Source organism: Panthera leo, chromosome C1, assembly GCF_018350215.1.
Source record: "Panthera leo isolate Ple1 chromosome C1, P.leo_Ple1_pat1.1, whole genome shotgun sequence".
Classification (NCBI taxonomy): domain Eukaryota; kingdom Metazoa; phylum Chordata; class Mammalia; order Carnivora; family Felidae; genus Panthera; species Panthera leo.
Window position 1 is genome coordinate 126329523 of NC_056686.1, and position 17322 is coordinate 126346844.

At 35.3% G+C, this 17322-nt stretch overlaps 1 protein-coding gene across 21 annotated transcripts in view; it reads left to right on the plus strand.

The window, feature by feature from the left end:
- R3HDM1 (R3H domain containing 1) overlaps positions 1 to 17322 on the plus strand; it is a 203123-nt gene that overhangs the window by 126142 nt on the left and 59659 nt on the right. For all 21 annotated transcript variants that reach the window (XM_042948556.1, XM_042948563.1, XM_042948558.1 and 18 more), the window contains one exon: positions 4417 to 4540. In XM_042948556.1, the coding sequence (XP_042804490.1) occupies positions 4417 to 4540 (124 nt within the window). The remainder of the gene's footprint in view (positions 1 to 4416; positions 4541 to 17322) is intronic.

A 17322-nucleotide genomic window follows, 5' to 3' on the forward strand; every position in this document is an offset into this window, starting at 1 on the left:
ACCACCGTTTGTTCATTTTTCAACCATTAATGGGTTTGGGATGTTTCTACCCTTTGCACATTGTGAATAGTGCTGTTATGAACATGGAGGTACGTGTATTTGTTCAAGTATCTGTTCTCATTTATTTGGGTATATACCTAGGAATAAAATTGCTGAATTATATGGTAATTCTGTGTTTAATTTTTTGAGGAATCACCAGGCTTTCTATGGTGTCATTTTATATTCCTATCTGCAATGGATTGAGGTTCCAGTTTTTCCACATTTTGGCAGTAACACTTATTATTTCCCTTTTAAAAAATTATTATTATCCTAGCCATCCTTTGGGTGTGAAATAGATATCTCGTGGTTTTGACTTGTATTTCCCTAATGATTGGTTAATCATTTGTTCATACGCTTGTTGGCCATTATCTGTCTCCTTTGGAGAAATGTCTGTTGTAAGTCCTTTGCCATTTTTTTCAGGAGATTGTCTTTTTGTTGAGTTGTAAGAGTTCCTTATATATTCTGTATACTAGACCCTTATCAGGTGTGTGATTTGCAAAGATGTTCACCATTCTGTAGTTGTCCTTTGACTTTTTGATAACGTCCTTAATTAGTTATCAAAACTTTAATTTTGATGAAATCCACTTTATCCTTTTTTTTTTTTTTTTTTTTTTTTTTTCATTTTACTGCTGATACTTTTAATATCATATCTAAGAATCCATTGCCAAATCCAAGGTCATGAAGATTTTATCCCTGTTTTCTTTTAAGAGTTTCATGGTCTTGGGCACCTGAGTGGCTCAGTGGGATTAGTGTCCGAGTTCAGCTCAGGCCATGATCTCACACTTTGTGAGTTTGAGTCCTGTGTCAGGCTTTCTGCTGTCGCTGTCAGAGCCTGCCTTGGATCCTCTGTCCCCATGTCTGCCTCTCCCCTGCTCACACACACACTCTTTCTCTCTCTCTGTCTCTCAAAAATAAACATTAAAAAAAAAAAAGTTTTATGGTCTTTAGCTCCAATAGGTAGATCTTTTATCCATTAGAGTTAATTTTTGCGTATGATAATGACGTGTAAGAGTCCCAACGTCATTCTTTTGTGTGTATTTGTTTGTTCTGGTATCATTTATTGAAGACCCTGTTCTTTTCCCATTGAATGGTGTTGGTACTCTGGTTTATTGGTATCAAATAAACTCTTACTTTTGCTATTCTGTGTTTCTACCTTTATGCCAGTACTGCACTATTTTATTACTATACTTTTGTGGTAAGTTTTAAAATCAGGAAATGTGAGTCCTCCATCTTTCTTCTTCTTCTTCCTTCCTTTCTTTTTTTTTTTTTTTAAAGAGACAGAAAGAGCAAGCAGGGGAGGGGCAGAGAGGGAGAGGAAGAACCCCAAGCAGGCTTCCCGCTGTCAACGCGAAGCCGGATGCAGGGCCTGAATTCACAAACCGCTAGATCATGACCTGAGCCATAACCGAGAGTTGGACATTTAACCAACTGAGCCACCCAGGCACCCCAACTTTGTCCTTTTTTAAGATTGCTTTGGCTACTGGGCTATGTGGCTTATGGTTCCATATAAATATGATGTTTGGTTTTTTCACTTCTGCAAGACACCATTGGAATTTTGATAGAGATTGCATTGAATCTGTGGATTGCTTTGGATATTATTGTAGCTTAATAGTAAATCTTCCAATCTTAATGAACATGGGGTATCTTTCCATTAATTTAGCTTATCTTAATCTCTTTCATTTTTTACTTTTTTTTTTTTTTTTTGCATTTATTATTCTCTAAGTATCAGTTGAGTCAGTGTTGTTGGTTAGATTCTTTTAGATCTTTTGTCCAGTTCTGTCAATAAGTGATAGTGGTTGGGGTACCTGGGCGGCTCAGTCAGTTAAGTGTCTGACTTTGGCGCCCTCCATGGGGCTCTGTGCTGACAGCTCAGAGCCTGGAACCTGCTTCAGATTCTGTGTCTCTCTCTCTCTCTCTGCCCTCCCCCACTCACACTCTGTCTGTGTCTCTGTCTCTCAAAAACAAATGAACATTTAAAAAAAAATTTTTTTTAATTAAGTGATAGTGGATTGGTCTATGTCTCCCTTACATTCTGCCAGTTTTGTATAGTGTTGGAACCTATAGTAAGCAATGAAATGTTTTTCTCTCTTAAAACCTATTTTATCTGACAAATCTAGTGACTTCAGCATTTTTTTGATGAGCATTTAAATGGTATCTTTTTTTATCTTATTTGCACGCTCGATATTTTTTTTTTTAATTTTTTTAATGTTTATTTATTTTTGAGAGGCAGAGAGACTGAGCACAAGCAGGGGAGGAACAGAGAGAGATGGAGACACAGAATCCAAAGCAGGCTCCAGGCTCTGAGCTGTCAGCCCAGAGCCCAATCTGGGGCTCAAATTCATGATCTGTGAGATCATGACCTGAGCCGAAATGGGACACTCAACTGACTGAGCCACCTAGGCACCCTTGAATGCTCAGTATTTAAAGTCTATCTTTTGCATATAGTGTATAGTTCATCTTTTCTGTCCTATCCAGTCTCATTGGAGTGTCTGGTCCTTTTATCTTTAGTATGTCTATTGACATGGCTAAATGCAGGGATACCACAATGCTATTTGTTTTCCGTTTGTTTTATCTCTGTTTTATTCCTATATCCTTCCTTTCCTGCCTTTTGTATTATTTGAATTCTTTTAGTATTACATTTGATTTTTCCTTTGTCCTTTTTTTCTTTTGCCTTAAACAATGTCTTTTTTTTAAGTTTATATACTTATTTTGAGAGAGAGAGAGAGAGAGAGAGAACGCGCACGTATGCATGCACATTCACTCATACAAGCAAGGTAGGGGCAGAAAGAGAGGAAGAATCCCAAGCAGGATCCACTCTCTTAGTACAGAGCCTGACACGGGGCTCACACTCACAAAACCATGAGATCGTGACCTGAGCTGAAATCAAGAGTCAGGTGCTTAACCAACTGAGTCACCCAGGCACCCCAGTGATATCCTTTTTAATTAAGGGGGAGAAAAGAATATACTGTTATTTATATACATACATATACTGAAAAGTATAATAATGGATTAAGATCTGAAATCAGGAAAACCTATTGTTCGCTGATACCTCCAGGAACAGTTAAGGGACCACAAGTGTATTGTATCTAATGTTTCAGAATCAGAAGAATGTTATAGTAAATTTAGGAGATTCTTGGCTTATAACTGATATAGAAATTATGTACTCCAGCTGGTTTCCAGATGAAATGGGCATTCTTTAAGATGTCTACAGGTGTCTCTTTGAGAAGTAATCCAGTTGGAAGAGCAGAACCTGAAAGAGCTTATGAAGCTACTAAAGTTAATTTACCACATATTTCTACATCACTGAATTAATTGTTTATTCCTTATTCCAAACTAGGTCAGATTAAGAGAAATGCACAACTAGTATAAATAGCTCCAGAAGGAGGTGCACCTAGTTGGCTCAGTTGGTTAAGTGTCCACCTTTGGCTCAGGTCGTGATCTTATGGTTCATGGGTTCGAGCTGCCCATCAGGCTCTGTGCTGACAGCTCAGAGCCTGGAGCCTGCTTCGGATTCTGTGTCTCCCTCTCTCTCTCTGCCCCTTCCCTGTCTGCATGCACATGCTCTCTCTCTTTCTCTCTCTCCCAAAAATAAATAAAGATTAAAAAAAAATTTTTAAATAGCACCAGAAGTAAATATAATCAAGCTAGTCTTACTGTTTTTACCCCCAGCTTTATTAAGGTATAATTGACAAATAGGATTTGTATTGGCATTTTAATTTACATTAGAAATATGAGAAAAATTAAAAAATGGAACCAGCGCAACTGTGTATTAGTGTGGGAATAGATAAACTGACTAATTTATACAATGATTGCAGTTCATATATCAAATTGGATGAGCTAGCAGTATATATGTTTCAACCAAGAGAAGTCTCAAAAGAGAATGTTAATTGCAAAATAATTTGCATGGAGTTGTATATAGTACAGTAGTATAATGTAAATTTTTTAGATCCTCAACAATTTTCTGTATGGATAACAGATATACATATATAGTAGAGGTTCCAAAACATTTATAACAAAGATACACACCAACTATGGGATAATGGTTTTTCTGTTGAATATAGGACAAAAGAATGCTAGAGTAAGCCTTTAGCTATTTTAATAGTGTTTGGTTTTATAAAACAGAGAAAGAAATCGGAAACAAATATGGCCAAAAAATTTAAACCTACTAAATGTAATTGCCAGGTATATTGGTAGGTGTCTTTTGTTATGTATCCTGTATGCTTGAAATTTTTAAAAATTTTTTCACATAAATGTAAAAGCTAAGAAAATGTATTTTTGGGTAGTGATGGAATTATTACTCATTACATTCTGTTGTTCCTCAGAGAAAACATTTCTTTGCAAGTGAAACTGATTTTTCTTCCTCAACACTTATCCTAGATGCCAGCCTGTTACTGTGCTCCAGGCCACTATCACTCTGGTCAACCTCAGTATCGCCCAATCCCTTCTGTCCATTACAATTCACATCTAAACCAACCACTGCCACAGCCTGCACAGCAGACAGGTGAGTAATATTTCTGAGGCCATGATTTCTTAGCTATGGATATTGCTTTTTTCATTCTGCTTTATTTCAGTGTTACTATTATGATGTTAACCACACTCCATCTATCAAGGGTCTCAGACATGGGCATATGAATATGCAAACCAGTGAGATTAAGAGTGGGCAAATCTTAGCACCTGCCAGAAAATGACACTGTCAGGTTTATATGCTGACGTGTACAGAACCACAAACCATAATGTGAAGACTGTACCATGCCAAGCAAAGTGGTGAGCAGCTTCCTATTACTCACTGCCATTGTAGTGAAGCCTCCTTTGCAGCCTGATAATCCACCTCTGTTAACAACAAAAGACAGACTCGGCAAGCTAAGATACCTCCTGAACAGCTAACTAGAAGCAAGAATCAAAGTGACCTAACTGTGAGAATCTAGCCTGGTGAAAATATTTTGATGTCTTGGACTCACTGTGCCTTTAAAAGGAATGATGTTCTAAAACATCTTTTTTGTGTTTTTTCAGTATGCCGGTTGTATAGTGAAAGGTATTTTTAAACCAAATGCAATCTAATACTAAGAATATCAAATATATTAAAACTGAAAAGATCCTTTTCCTTTTGCCCCTCTCAAATTTTCTTTAATCTTTCTGTGAAAACAACTGTGACTTCAGTATAAAAAACTATCTTTACTGAATTCATTTCTTTCTGTGCTTCCCACCTAGATTTGTGATTCTGCCCCAGATGTGTAATAAGGTACTTTTTAGCCTTTCATCACTCTAGTGTAGAAGTGGTATGTTTCTTGGCATCTTTGAGACTGTATTAGCTGGTTGTCACTGTCGGAGGCTCTCAGGCTACATCAGCGTGAGTCACTGAGGCCACATAACCCTCCACTTAGGCAGTTTCTTGCTCTTGATATTATGTGCCACTCTTAAGGGGAACCGCAGTTTTAGGAGAAGGACGCCTACACAGGGCAATCTGATGAGAAGTGTCTGTGCTTCTCCTCATTCATGCACTCTTCAGTGATCATTGTGACTCACCAACTTCCTTAACCCGTTAGGATTGTTACTTATCATTCCTGTGGGGGAGCTGCCAGGTTTTTAATCCTTTGCTCCTAGGAGTTGTCTTAGACTTAGTGTTAGGTCTTTCTTTTTTTGTTTTACTAGCCCTGTATTGTATGTGTGACAAATGTTCTTCTGAAGGATGTTGAATGCAAGCATTGGTCATTTTAGCCAACTTCTGTCTTAATTATGACTCCGTTTAATTCAAGTTTTCCTGAAGTTTATAGTACAATCCACTTCAAACAATATAAACTAATACATGCCCTAATTTTGAAAGTCATCAAAAGTTATTCTTTATAGATGGGAGCATTCATCGTGACACCATTCATTCATTAGTTTTAAATACATTGTTGTTCTAATAGAAATTATTTTGTGAGTTTTCCTGGGCTACAGTGACTAACTTTTCATATTGTTTCTCTTTTGATTCTTTTCTTCCAAAATTATAATACAGATTACAGCTAATGTCATAACAAAAAAGAAATTTACCTTCAGTCTCTGCATTCCAATATCTTGTGTGTGACTAATTCGTTTCATACAGCCTATTAATGAGGCATGCAAAGATCCTTTACTCCATGTTTATATGAATTTACAAGTTTCGTTCTTTTCCATGGCTAAATTTTTATTCCTCTCCATTGTCAAACTGCCTACAGAATTGAAACTTTTAATCACAGGTTGGACCAATGGGGTTTTACAAATGCATCTCAGGAAAAATATTCCCACTAAATGGAGAACAGCTGAATATGCCACTCCTCGCAATTGAGGGCCAAAATATCTGTGTGACAGACAGTACGTGTTTTATAATCAGTGATATTTTCATTGTGGATTTTTCCTAATGCTAGTTAAGGTGAGAAGGAGGGAAACAGAGTACATCTGTATAGTACAGGCACAGAAAAACAGTTTTTGTGAACAGTTTTTAAATGTTGTGTTTGACTCTTAAAGTTACCATAATGTAACATGTTATAGAATCTGTTCTTCCAATTATTTTATGTACTATCATCTCAGTTTATACCTTAAGTTAGTTGAACATCATTCAGTTTGAAGAAAAAAAGAAATCCTCAAATCATCCTTATCTGAAAGGGAAGGAAATTTGTTATGCTAATAAGTACAAGAGCAAATCCCTCTTTAAAGAAAAGTTCAGTAGTGCCAGTGGCAAGTATTGTGTTGGTAATTATAACCTTTTTGTGGAATTAGTAGGATTTGAACTACTAAAAAACTCAAAATGGAAAGATTTTTTTTGTAGTTAGTTAATGGTTATTTTTTGTTAAAGCTTACAGAAAAGTGTGCATGTATGTTTGTGTGTGTCCTAATAGAAAAGTAAAATGCATTGGGAAATGAACAAGGCAATTTTTTCTGTGTTTTTTTTAACAAATTTATAGCAATTTATGTCTCAGTAATTAACATTTTTTTATATACACATTATACTTTCTGGATTTCATTCTTTTATTCTTTTCCTTATATTTCCCTATGTACATTCCACCATCCCAATCTGATTAAAATTAGAAATAATTTATTACATCTCTTACCTTTTTGTTTCTTGCCAAACAACATTTAGTCAAGCAGCATATTATTTTCTTGTATTACATAAAAGGGTAAAACTATTCAACCAAATAATGAAAACATTAATAGATTAGTAACAGTTTTTCTTCACTGGAGCACAATAAATAAGTAATCTTTAAATTAAATATTCATAAACCAGGGGATATGGCAAGAAAAAATGTAAAACTTTCTTCTCTTTTCCCTTTTGGGGGCAGGAAGGTGGTTGGGGAGATATCTCAAGGATAAAATGCTTTGGTCTTCCATCCATGGGAGTGCCAGAGGTCCACAATAGTTGTTAATCTCCTTAACAACAAACCTCCCATCTATTATGAGATATGAATTGAAAATAGTATTATCATTATTGTTGGGGAATGAATATATATATATCTTGTGTTATGAATCTGAAACTGTCACGGTCATTCAAAACAAGGTTAAGTCAACCCCAATCAGCAGAAGCAGAAGAAATTCTGGCTACATAAGGCATTTCAGGCAGTGCATTGTATAGTATGAAAGAAAACAAAATAGGAATAAAATCCTGTTAGCCTCATTCATTTTTAACTGGTATTAGGTCTATCACTTAAAGCTTCTGGGTTTCATTTTACTTACTGGCAAAGTAAGGGAGTTTTGCTGTATTGTCTGTTGAAGCCTCTGTGAACTCTAAAATTCCATGATACTGTGTTTCTAGCTTATGTGAGTCATTTCTAGTTGAGGAAGGTGAAATATTGGAGGATTGGTTTGTAGTAGCTTAGTGACTTACTGTCAAAAACTGGAGTCACACAAGCAACTATTTCAAAAGAAATGGTTACCTGCCAGTTGTAATAATAAAGATTCATTATCTTAACTCTTTATCATAAAGTTTACAGTTCGAGTACTATAAAGTATACTGCATATAAGGAACTTGATATAAAGAAACTGTTCCTGCACATAGTAGTTACAGCAAAGATTTTGGGTTTATGGATCCCTGGCTGTTTTCTGTGTAGCTGCTTTCATTCTTATGACTCATTTGAAAAGTTTGCAGCTTTACCATATATGTTTAATATTTTGCAATAATTGGCCTTGTTCCTGAGCTGTTGGATTCGGGGCCGTAGCACTGTCTGAGAGGTTTACATTTCTCACAGTGAACCGGTCTCTTTTTCAGCTGCTTCCTGGCTTCTTTTTACTCAGGTTTCCACTGCTCTTTTCTTTTTTCTTTTTTTAATGCTGTATTAAGGTATTAATATTTGCTTATATTTTCCATTATGCCTTTTAATCATGCATCATACTTAGAAATAGGGATTTAAATTTAAATGACAACCTTGACTTAATGTAATTTACTTTTTAAAAATTTGTGAAAGCTATTGCTTTAATTTCTTTTCCAAAGCAGATTTGAATGGCAGATTCAGTTTGCTTTATAGCTTTTCTTAAAAGGCTAATGTCTTGAGCATGCCAAACTCATTAGCAATAGTCGAGTACATCTCTTTCTCTACTGCTACATAACTTTTAAGGAATATTAGTGTGCATTAATGCATGCCATCTAATGGACCTAAGACACCTAAAAGCATCTAAAACTACATATGGGTGCTGACCAGGGATATAATTCAATTTTTTTCCAAACTGTGATATCGCATGCATGTGGAAAACAGAATAACTCTGTAAAATGAAATGTCATTTTAGTTTTGCAGCCAGTTGATAAATTCAAAGAATATCAATGCATTATATTGTCAGTGTTAGCTTTTCAAGTAACGCAGAACCATGTGGTTTCAATTAAGCTTCATTACCAGTAGACTATGGTAGGGTCCTGATGAACCACACCATAGAAGGAACATTTTAGGATAAACAGTCTGTAACATGCAGAGAATATTGGCAGCATTGCAGAGTACAGATTTAAAAGTAACTTGGTGTAAAAAGCAGGCAAGGAAGAAATGGACATATTGGATAAGCACAGGAGGGCTGATATTAACAAGGGATTTCTCTGTGTAAAATAGGGACTTTGGTACAAAGTTAGTTTCTTTTTTGGCATCTTTTGACTCACATAATAGGAACTTTATATATTGTTACTTTTTGATGGCCCTGGTTATCCTTGTTTTTTCATTGATTCTATGAGCATTTCTTAGTATTGTGTGACCAACACAGATTCAGACAATTGTATAATACCTACAAATCCACCTATTTCCCTTTTCCCTTCTCCATTAACCTGCCGCCACTGAAATCTGGAGCCAAAAGTATCTGGTAAGTACCCATAGATTTCCTTGAGTTGTACAGACTCTTTCATAGGATCGTCATTTAAATAGCCATGAGCTATAACCTATGGGGCTGTTTTTATTAGATTCTTTTTTGTGTGTTCGTATTTGTGTTTATTTAATCACAGAAATAGTGGAGCAGAAGGTGGTAGAGGAAAAAGAATAGTGAAGGTGTGCTGGCAATTGTGTCTTCTTCTAAATTCACCTAAGAAGCTTTCAGTTGAAGACCCACCAACCAAGCGTAAGACAGACCAAGATCACAAACTTGAGGTTTTGATGATTTGGAAACAGTTCATCTAAATTATATTGTGGATATCTAGGTACAGATTAGAGTTGGCAAAATGGCTTATCAAAAAAAAAAAACCTGAATCTACTCTCACAGTGCTTCTGCCGTATGGGGTTATTAGTCTTGAAAAACTTAAGTGAAATGACCTTAGATTTAGGGCTATTGTGAATAAACAGTTCTTCGGTTCTTTTTATTATCTTTCCCATTATGTCTGGTTCATATTACTAAGAATGCTTTCCTTTAACGCAACTACTGTTCACGTCACCTGCACAAAATAAAACTAGCCTGTTAAAGCCTGTGCAATACTTTTCTGCTGAGCACTGTGTTTCCTTCTTGCTCTCTTCTCTGTTGAAGTGAAAGAGAGTTAAAAATAGAATATTCTTTGGAGCCCTCCAGGGAAGTGCCTAAGCCATCAATTTATATTGTCCTAGTTCTCTTTGCTTGCAAAATTGATTGTGCTTTCCTCTGAAAGTGCTGGAAGAAATGGAATAATATTGCAGCAGTGCAGTCCTTTAACAAAGGAGAATGACAGTGTTAAATAACACCTATGTTGAGATCTGGTTGTTTATTCTGTTGTTGGTTATCACTTATATTGGCATTGCTTGCTTTACAAAATACATGCTTTCCCACAATATTGACACAAATTTCTATAGATGATATATAGATCCTGTTTTCCTCTGACTTCCACGTTAAACATAGAAAAATCACAGGAAAAATTTTTTTTTAATTTTTGATACATTGAAACACTTTTTATTAAAGAATAATTTAGGTGTAGCCAAGTTGGTGATATATGGAGTGTTAGAATACTAGAAACACTCTTCTCTTAGACTTTTTTTTTTCTTCCAAGGTTTTAAGTTACAGCTAATTAATATACAGTGCAATATTAGTTTCAGGTGTAGATTTTAGTGATTCACCACTTACATCCAACACTCAGTGCTCATCACAACCAGTGCCCTCCTTAATACCCATCACCTATTTTTTTAAATTTATTTATTTATCTCTACATCTAATGTGGGACTTGAACTCATGATGCCAAGATCAAGAATCTCGTGTTCTTCCTACTGAGCCAGCTGTGTGCCCCTACCCATCACCTGTTTAACCCATCTCCCCTACCACCTCCCCTCCAGTAACCTAATGGTACTTTTCATTCTCGAAGAAGCTACTTCCTCTTTCCCAGTCTTCAATTTTCTCCCTCTTTTCAAAATCATTGCATTTTTTTCCTCATACTTGACAGTCTTCAAACTATATACTATTGAAACTATCAGAACTATGTCCTTTCCCTTCCTTTTGTCTGAATAATTAGATGATGAACCTAAACCACAGTGCCACTTCTCTACTAAGTGCCTCTCTGTAACTGTTGATGCTCAGCAGCCTGAGATTCCTTTGTTTAAACACAAGTTCAGAGGAATTTGTGAGCAACTTGAACAGTTCTTTTAGATGTAAATTTTATTTACCAAGTGTGCATAAAGTGAGGCATACCTGTGATTAGATGATTCTTTATGTTATATTGCTAATAAAATAGTAATGATTTTGTCTTGCATAGGCAATGGTAACATTCTTTAATTTGATTAGTAGAATGATGTGGATTTTTGTTTATTTGTTTTCTGTGCTTTCCAACTGACTATGTCTAGTTTTCCTTGTGGTTGTAGTAACTTCATCCATCATAGATCCCATGGTCTTTGGCCATCCATAAAGTCAAGTCATCTTTTTGCAACTTCTGATTTCCTCATCTTTAGAGAGTATACTCAAGGATTTTATACAACTAGCTGCCAAGTTGTGGTTTTTGGTTTGTCATTACTGGAATGAATGGGCAAACATCTCACTGTGACTTCTAGAAAAACCTTCAGGGACCTGTCCAGATTACCAGTACAATTCCCCTCCTTTTAACATGAAATGTTAAATGATGCCCTCCCCCCCCCCCCCCCCCCGCCTTTTTTTTTTTAAGTGATGCTAGACTTCGATTCCTCAGGTCCTGGCAACTTCCTATCCAGTGTGGTTCACACCTGCTGGCTTTTCCTACCTCAAATATAAAAATGAATGTAAAGCTACTGAGTGTATAGAAGAGAATCATTGCTTCACAGTAACTTAAGACTTCACCCATGATATAGCACATGCCTCTTTGTACACAGGTGTCCGAAGTTAGAGCTCCCTTTGCCCCACTGGGTGTAAAGTCTGACTTCTTGGCAAAGCAACTCAACTTTGCAGAGAAGAGCCAGATTATGAAATTTCTACTAAAAAAATCCTAAGTGGCTTCATCTGGGATATGGGAACAGAGTAGTACATTTTGAGCAAAGTCAGCCTTTGAAGCAAAATAGCAAAGCTAAACCCCAACAAGGAATATTGAAGACTGGCCTGAAAAATACTCAGGTTGAGAGACACAAACCAAGGGACATGAGCCTGAAATATTTGAGCCTCCTTTTCCTCTTCTTAACTGTTTCTTATATGTGTGGGATCTAATTATAATAGACAAGGAAGTGTTATCTTGAAATATAAGAGGTCACAAACCACACCCCTTGAGAGTAATGGGCAAAACAAGTGAAGGAGACCCCCTCCCAGGGGAGAGGACATTATGGGCTGATTGTATAAACTCTTTTAAGATATGGTCTTTTTTTTTACATTTTTTTTTTTTTAACGTTTATTTATTTTTGAGACAGAGAGAGACAGAGCATGAACGGGGGAGGGTCAGAGAGAGAGAGGGAGACACAGAATCTGAAACAGGCTCCAGGTTCTGAGCAGTCAGCACAGAGCCCAACGCGGGGCTCGAACTCACGGACCGCGAGATCGTGACCTGAGCCGAAGTCAGACGCTTAACCGACTGAGCCACCCAGGCGCCCCAAATATGGTCTTTTTTAACCCCAAGTTCCTATAACTGCCATCTGGACTAACTGTTCAACAACTTTTCACTCTGATTCCTGTTTTGGATAACCACATTTATACTTAAAAATAATCTTCAAATGAAAAAGTCCTAGTTAATTGACTATTTGCAATCATTCTTTTTTTTCCTATAATTAAATTTATCTTGAGACTTAAGTATCTTAACCTATAGTAAAAGTCTTCATTAACCAAAATTCTCAGAAAATGGAAGGAGCCTAGGTTTTCAGTGTTCTGCTTATTGTAATACTCTATCTCAGCGTTTGTCCCTGAGAAAAGGAAAGTTTAGAATCAGAATAGTATGTGCAAACCCCGTTTGGCAAGGTGTGAACCTCTCTGTGCTTTTGTTTCTTCATCTCAAAAAATAAGGGTAATAATTATACCTATTCATGAGATTGTGAGCACTAAATGAGTTAGCAAGTATAAAGTACTTAGAACAGTGCCCAAAACCTAATAAATGTCATGTCAATGTTAGCTCCTGATGTTATTTTGTGGTGTCATCCAAAAAAATGACAATTATGCATTATTCTAAATGAAGAGGCATAGGAATTTTGGGCTAAATTTGTGTTTGGTCTGAATTTCAGAATGGCCATGGGAAACTAACATAGTTTGTTGTGACATATTGAGGTCTTTTTGTTTTGTTGACTTCTTAACACATGCCTTTTCCTTAAAGTACGATAGAGAGTTCAGATCAGTTGATTTCTTTTCTAATCCTCTGATTGTTAACTTGAGGTCTAAGTATCTTGTAAGAACATTTACTTAGATACTTCCTTCCCATAGTTTTTTAGAAATTTCTGTTGACCTTATCCATAGCTATGGAAAAGCTTTTGAAACAGTATGTGCCATTTCTATATCTAATGTAAGTGGATATGTGTATTTATATCTGTGCACAGAAATAAGGCTACCTATACATACAAGTAAATGGTAATTATCTATGAGTAATTGTTTTATGAAAATGATGTTTTTCCATAGTGGCTTTTTCCTTTTTCATATTTTCCAAATGTTCTACCATGAAAACCTATTGCATAATCAAATAAGGCTTTTTTTAGATATGTTTTAAGTGTGCAGATTTATTCAGAAATATTCAAATGAAACCTTCATTTCAAGCTTTACATATTAAATATAAACTAAAACATTTCTGTGTTCTTCCTTTATCAAGTAAGCACCTTGAGGTTAATGACATGAAATCTGCATTTCAGCTGCAGTACAGTTTCTAAGGAGAGGATTAATGAATGACCCATGAATTCGTGAATCCGCTCAGGTGATTTGTAATCACAGGGTCCGATTTCATTTTAATGAAATGGCAGTTAAATATGTTTAACCTTATTTTAAACGCATTACCTTAAAATTTAAGTTCAGCTTTTGCTTTCAGAGCCATTTGATAGATGTGGACAGTGAAAAACGCTATTCTCAGTCAGCCTGTCAGCACACATAGTAAGCCTCTGGTTTCATGTAGAAGCATATATTATTTTGATTCTATTATGTTAAGAATATGTTTTCCTCTGTTGTCTATTCAGTAAGTATAAATATTGAGTGCCCATTTACTGGCTTAGCTGTGTGATAGCTGATATGGGTTTTCTTTGTTTTTAATACGGAAGAGTGTTAAAGTTTCTAACCTTATTTAAAAAGCACACCATTTTATTGTTTTTTAAGGCATGCACAAACAATGAGAGAACAGTTAAAAAGAACAATTTTAGATATTACCTGTGGATTTTTTTTTTTTTTAAGTATAATTAGCATTCAGTGTTACTGGTGTTGGGTATGTAATATAATTCAACAATTCTGTTCATCAAAATACCTATACTCCTAATCCCCTTCACTTATTTCATCCATCCCAGCAACCACCTCCCTCTCATAACCATGTATTTATTCTATTTAAGTCTGTTTTTTTGTATTAATCTTTTTTCCTGTGTGTTCCTTTGTTTTGTTTCCTAAGTTCCATTAGGAAAATCATAATAGTGTCTGTCTTTCTCTCACTGACTTATTTCACTTAGCATTATACCCTCTAGGTATATCCATGTTATAGCAAATAGCAAGATTTCATTATTTTTGTATGGCTGAGTAATATTCCATTGTGTATATATATGATCCCACATTTTCTTTATCCATTTATCAGTCATTGGACACTTGAATTGCTTCCATATCTTGGCTATTGTAAATAATTCAGCTGTAAACCTAGGGGTGCATATATCTTTTTGAATTAATGTTTTCCTTTTCTTTGGGTAAGTAGTATAATTGCTGGATCATACAGTAATTCTGTTTTTAATTTTTTGAAGAACCTCCATACCGTTTTCCACAGTGGCTGCACCAGTTAGCATTCCTCCCAACAGTGCACAAGGGTTCCTTTCTCTCTACATTCTCGCCAACGCTTATTATTTCCTGTGTTTTTGATTTTAGCCATTCTGACAGGTGTAAGGTGATATCTCATTGTGGTTTTGATTTGCATTTCCCCGATGATAAGTGATGATGAGCATCTTTTCATGTGTCTGTTGGCCGTCTGGATATCTTCTTTGGAGAAATGTCTATTCACATCCTCTGTCATTTTTTAATTGGATTATTTGAGGGGGATTGTTGTTGACTTGTATAAGTTCTTTATATATTTTGGGTATTAACTCCTTATCAGATATATCATTTGCAAATATCTTCTCCCACTCAGTAAGTTGCCTTGTTTCATTGATGGTTTCCTTTGCTGTGCAGAAGATTTTTATTTTGGTGTAGTCCCGGTAGTTTAATTTTGTTATTGTTTGTCTTGCCCAAAGAGACATATCTAAAAAAATGTTTCTTTTTTTTTTCAATTATTTTATTTTATTTTATTTTAGAGAGGGAGTGCAAGCACGAACAGGAGAGTGGCAGAAGGGGAGAGAGAAACCCAGTCGGGCTCCATACTCAGCATAGAACCTGACATAGGGCTCAATCCCACAACCATGAGACCATGACCTGACCAGAATCAAGAATCCGACACTAAATCCACTTAACCACCCAGACACCCCTAAAAAAATGTTTCTAAGATCTGTATCAGAGAAGAAATTACTGCCTGTGGGAGTGATTGGCTGGCTCAGTCAGTAGAGCATGTGACTCTTGATCTTGGGATTATGAATTTGAGCCCCACGTTGAGGGTAATTTACTTTTTTAAAATAAATTTATTTTTTAAATAAATAATTTAAAAAATTATTTTAAAAATTTTTTAAATTTAATATTTAAAATTAGTATTTAAATATTAAATATTAAATATTAAATTAAAATATTTAATATTTAAAATTTTAATATTTGAAAATAATTTAAAATAAATTTATTTTAAAAAAATAAATTACTGCATACATATTTACTTTCCTAGGATTCTTATTTCAGGTCACACATTTAGGTCTCTAATTCATTTACAGTTTATTTTTATATGTGGTGTAAGAAAATGGTCCTGTTTCATTCTTTTGCATGTAGTTGCCCTGTTTTCCCAGGACCATTTGTTGAAGAGACTGTCTTTTTCTTATTGTATGTTCTTGTCTCTGTCATACATTAACTGACCATATAAATATGGATTTATTTCTGGGCTTTCTATTGTGCTATTGATCCATGTGTCTGTTTTTGTGCCAGTACCATTCTGTTTTGATTACTACAAGTTTGTACTGTAGTTTGAAATCTAGGAATGTTCTGTTTCAAGATTGCTTTGGCTGTTTGGGGACTTTTGTGGTTCTATACACATTTTAGGATTTTTTTTGTTCTAGTTCTGTAAAGTATATTGGTATTTTGATAGAGATTGCATTAAAGCTATAGATTGCTTTAGGTAATATGGACATTTTAGCAGTATTGGTTCTTCCAATCCATGAACATGGAATATCTTTTCATTTGTTTATTGATTTCTTTCATTAATAGTAGTTTCATAGTACAAGACTTTCACCTTATTAAGTTTACTCCTAGGTATTTTACCTTTTTGGTTGTAATTGTAAATGAGATTGTTTTCTCAATTTCTCTTTCTGCTACTTCAGTATTGGTGGATAGTAATTAACAGATCTCTGTATATTTATTTTGTATCCTGTGACCTTACTAAATTCATTTATCAGTTCTAGTAGCTTTTTGGTGGAATTTCTAGGAGTTTCTATTTATAGTATCATGTCATCTGCAATAGTGATAATTTTACTTCATCCTTTCCAATTTGGATGCCTTTTATTTATTTTTCTTGTCTGACTGCTGGAGCTAGGGCTTCCAGTACTTTGTTGAATAAGACTGTTGAGAGTGGACATCCTTGTCTTGTGACTTATCTTACAGGTAAAGCTATGTTCTTCACCATAGAGAATGATGTTATCTGTGGGTTTTTCATATATTGGCTTTATTGTGTCAGGGTATGTTCCCTCTAAACCTACTTTGTTGACGGTTTTTATCATGAATGGATGTTGTCTTTTGTCACATGTTTTTTCTGCATCTATTGAGCTGATGATGTGGTTTTTATTCTTTCTCTTATTAATGTGATGTATCATATTGATTGATTTGCAAATACTGAACCACCCTTGCATCCCTGGAATAAATTTCACTCTACACTGGTGAATGATTTTCTTTTTATAGTATATTATTGGATTTGGTTTGCTGACATTTTGTTGAGAATTTTTGCATCTGTGTTCATCAGAGATAATGGCCCGTAGTTTTCTTTTTGTGTGTGGTGTATCTGGTTTTGGTATCAGAGTAGTTCGAGCTCATACAATGAACTTGGAAGCTTTCCTTCCTTTTCTGTTTTTTGGAATTGTTTGAGAAGAATGGGTATTAAATTTTCTTTAAATGTTTGAAAGAACTCCCCTTTGAAGCTATCTGGTCCTGGACTTGTGTTTGGGGGGAGTTTTT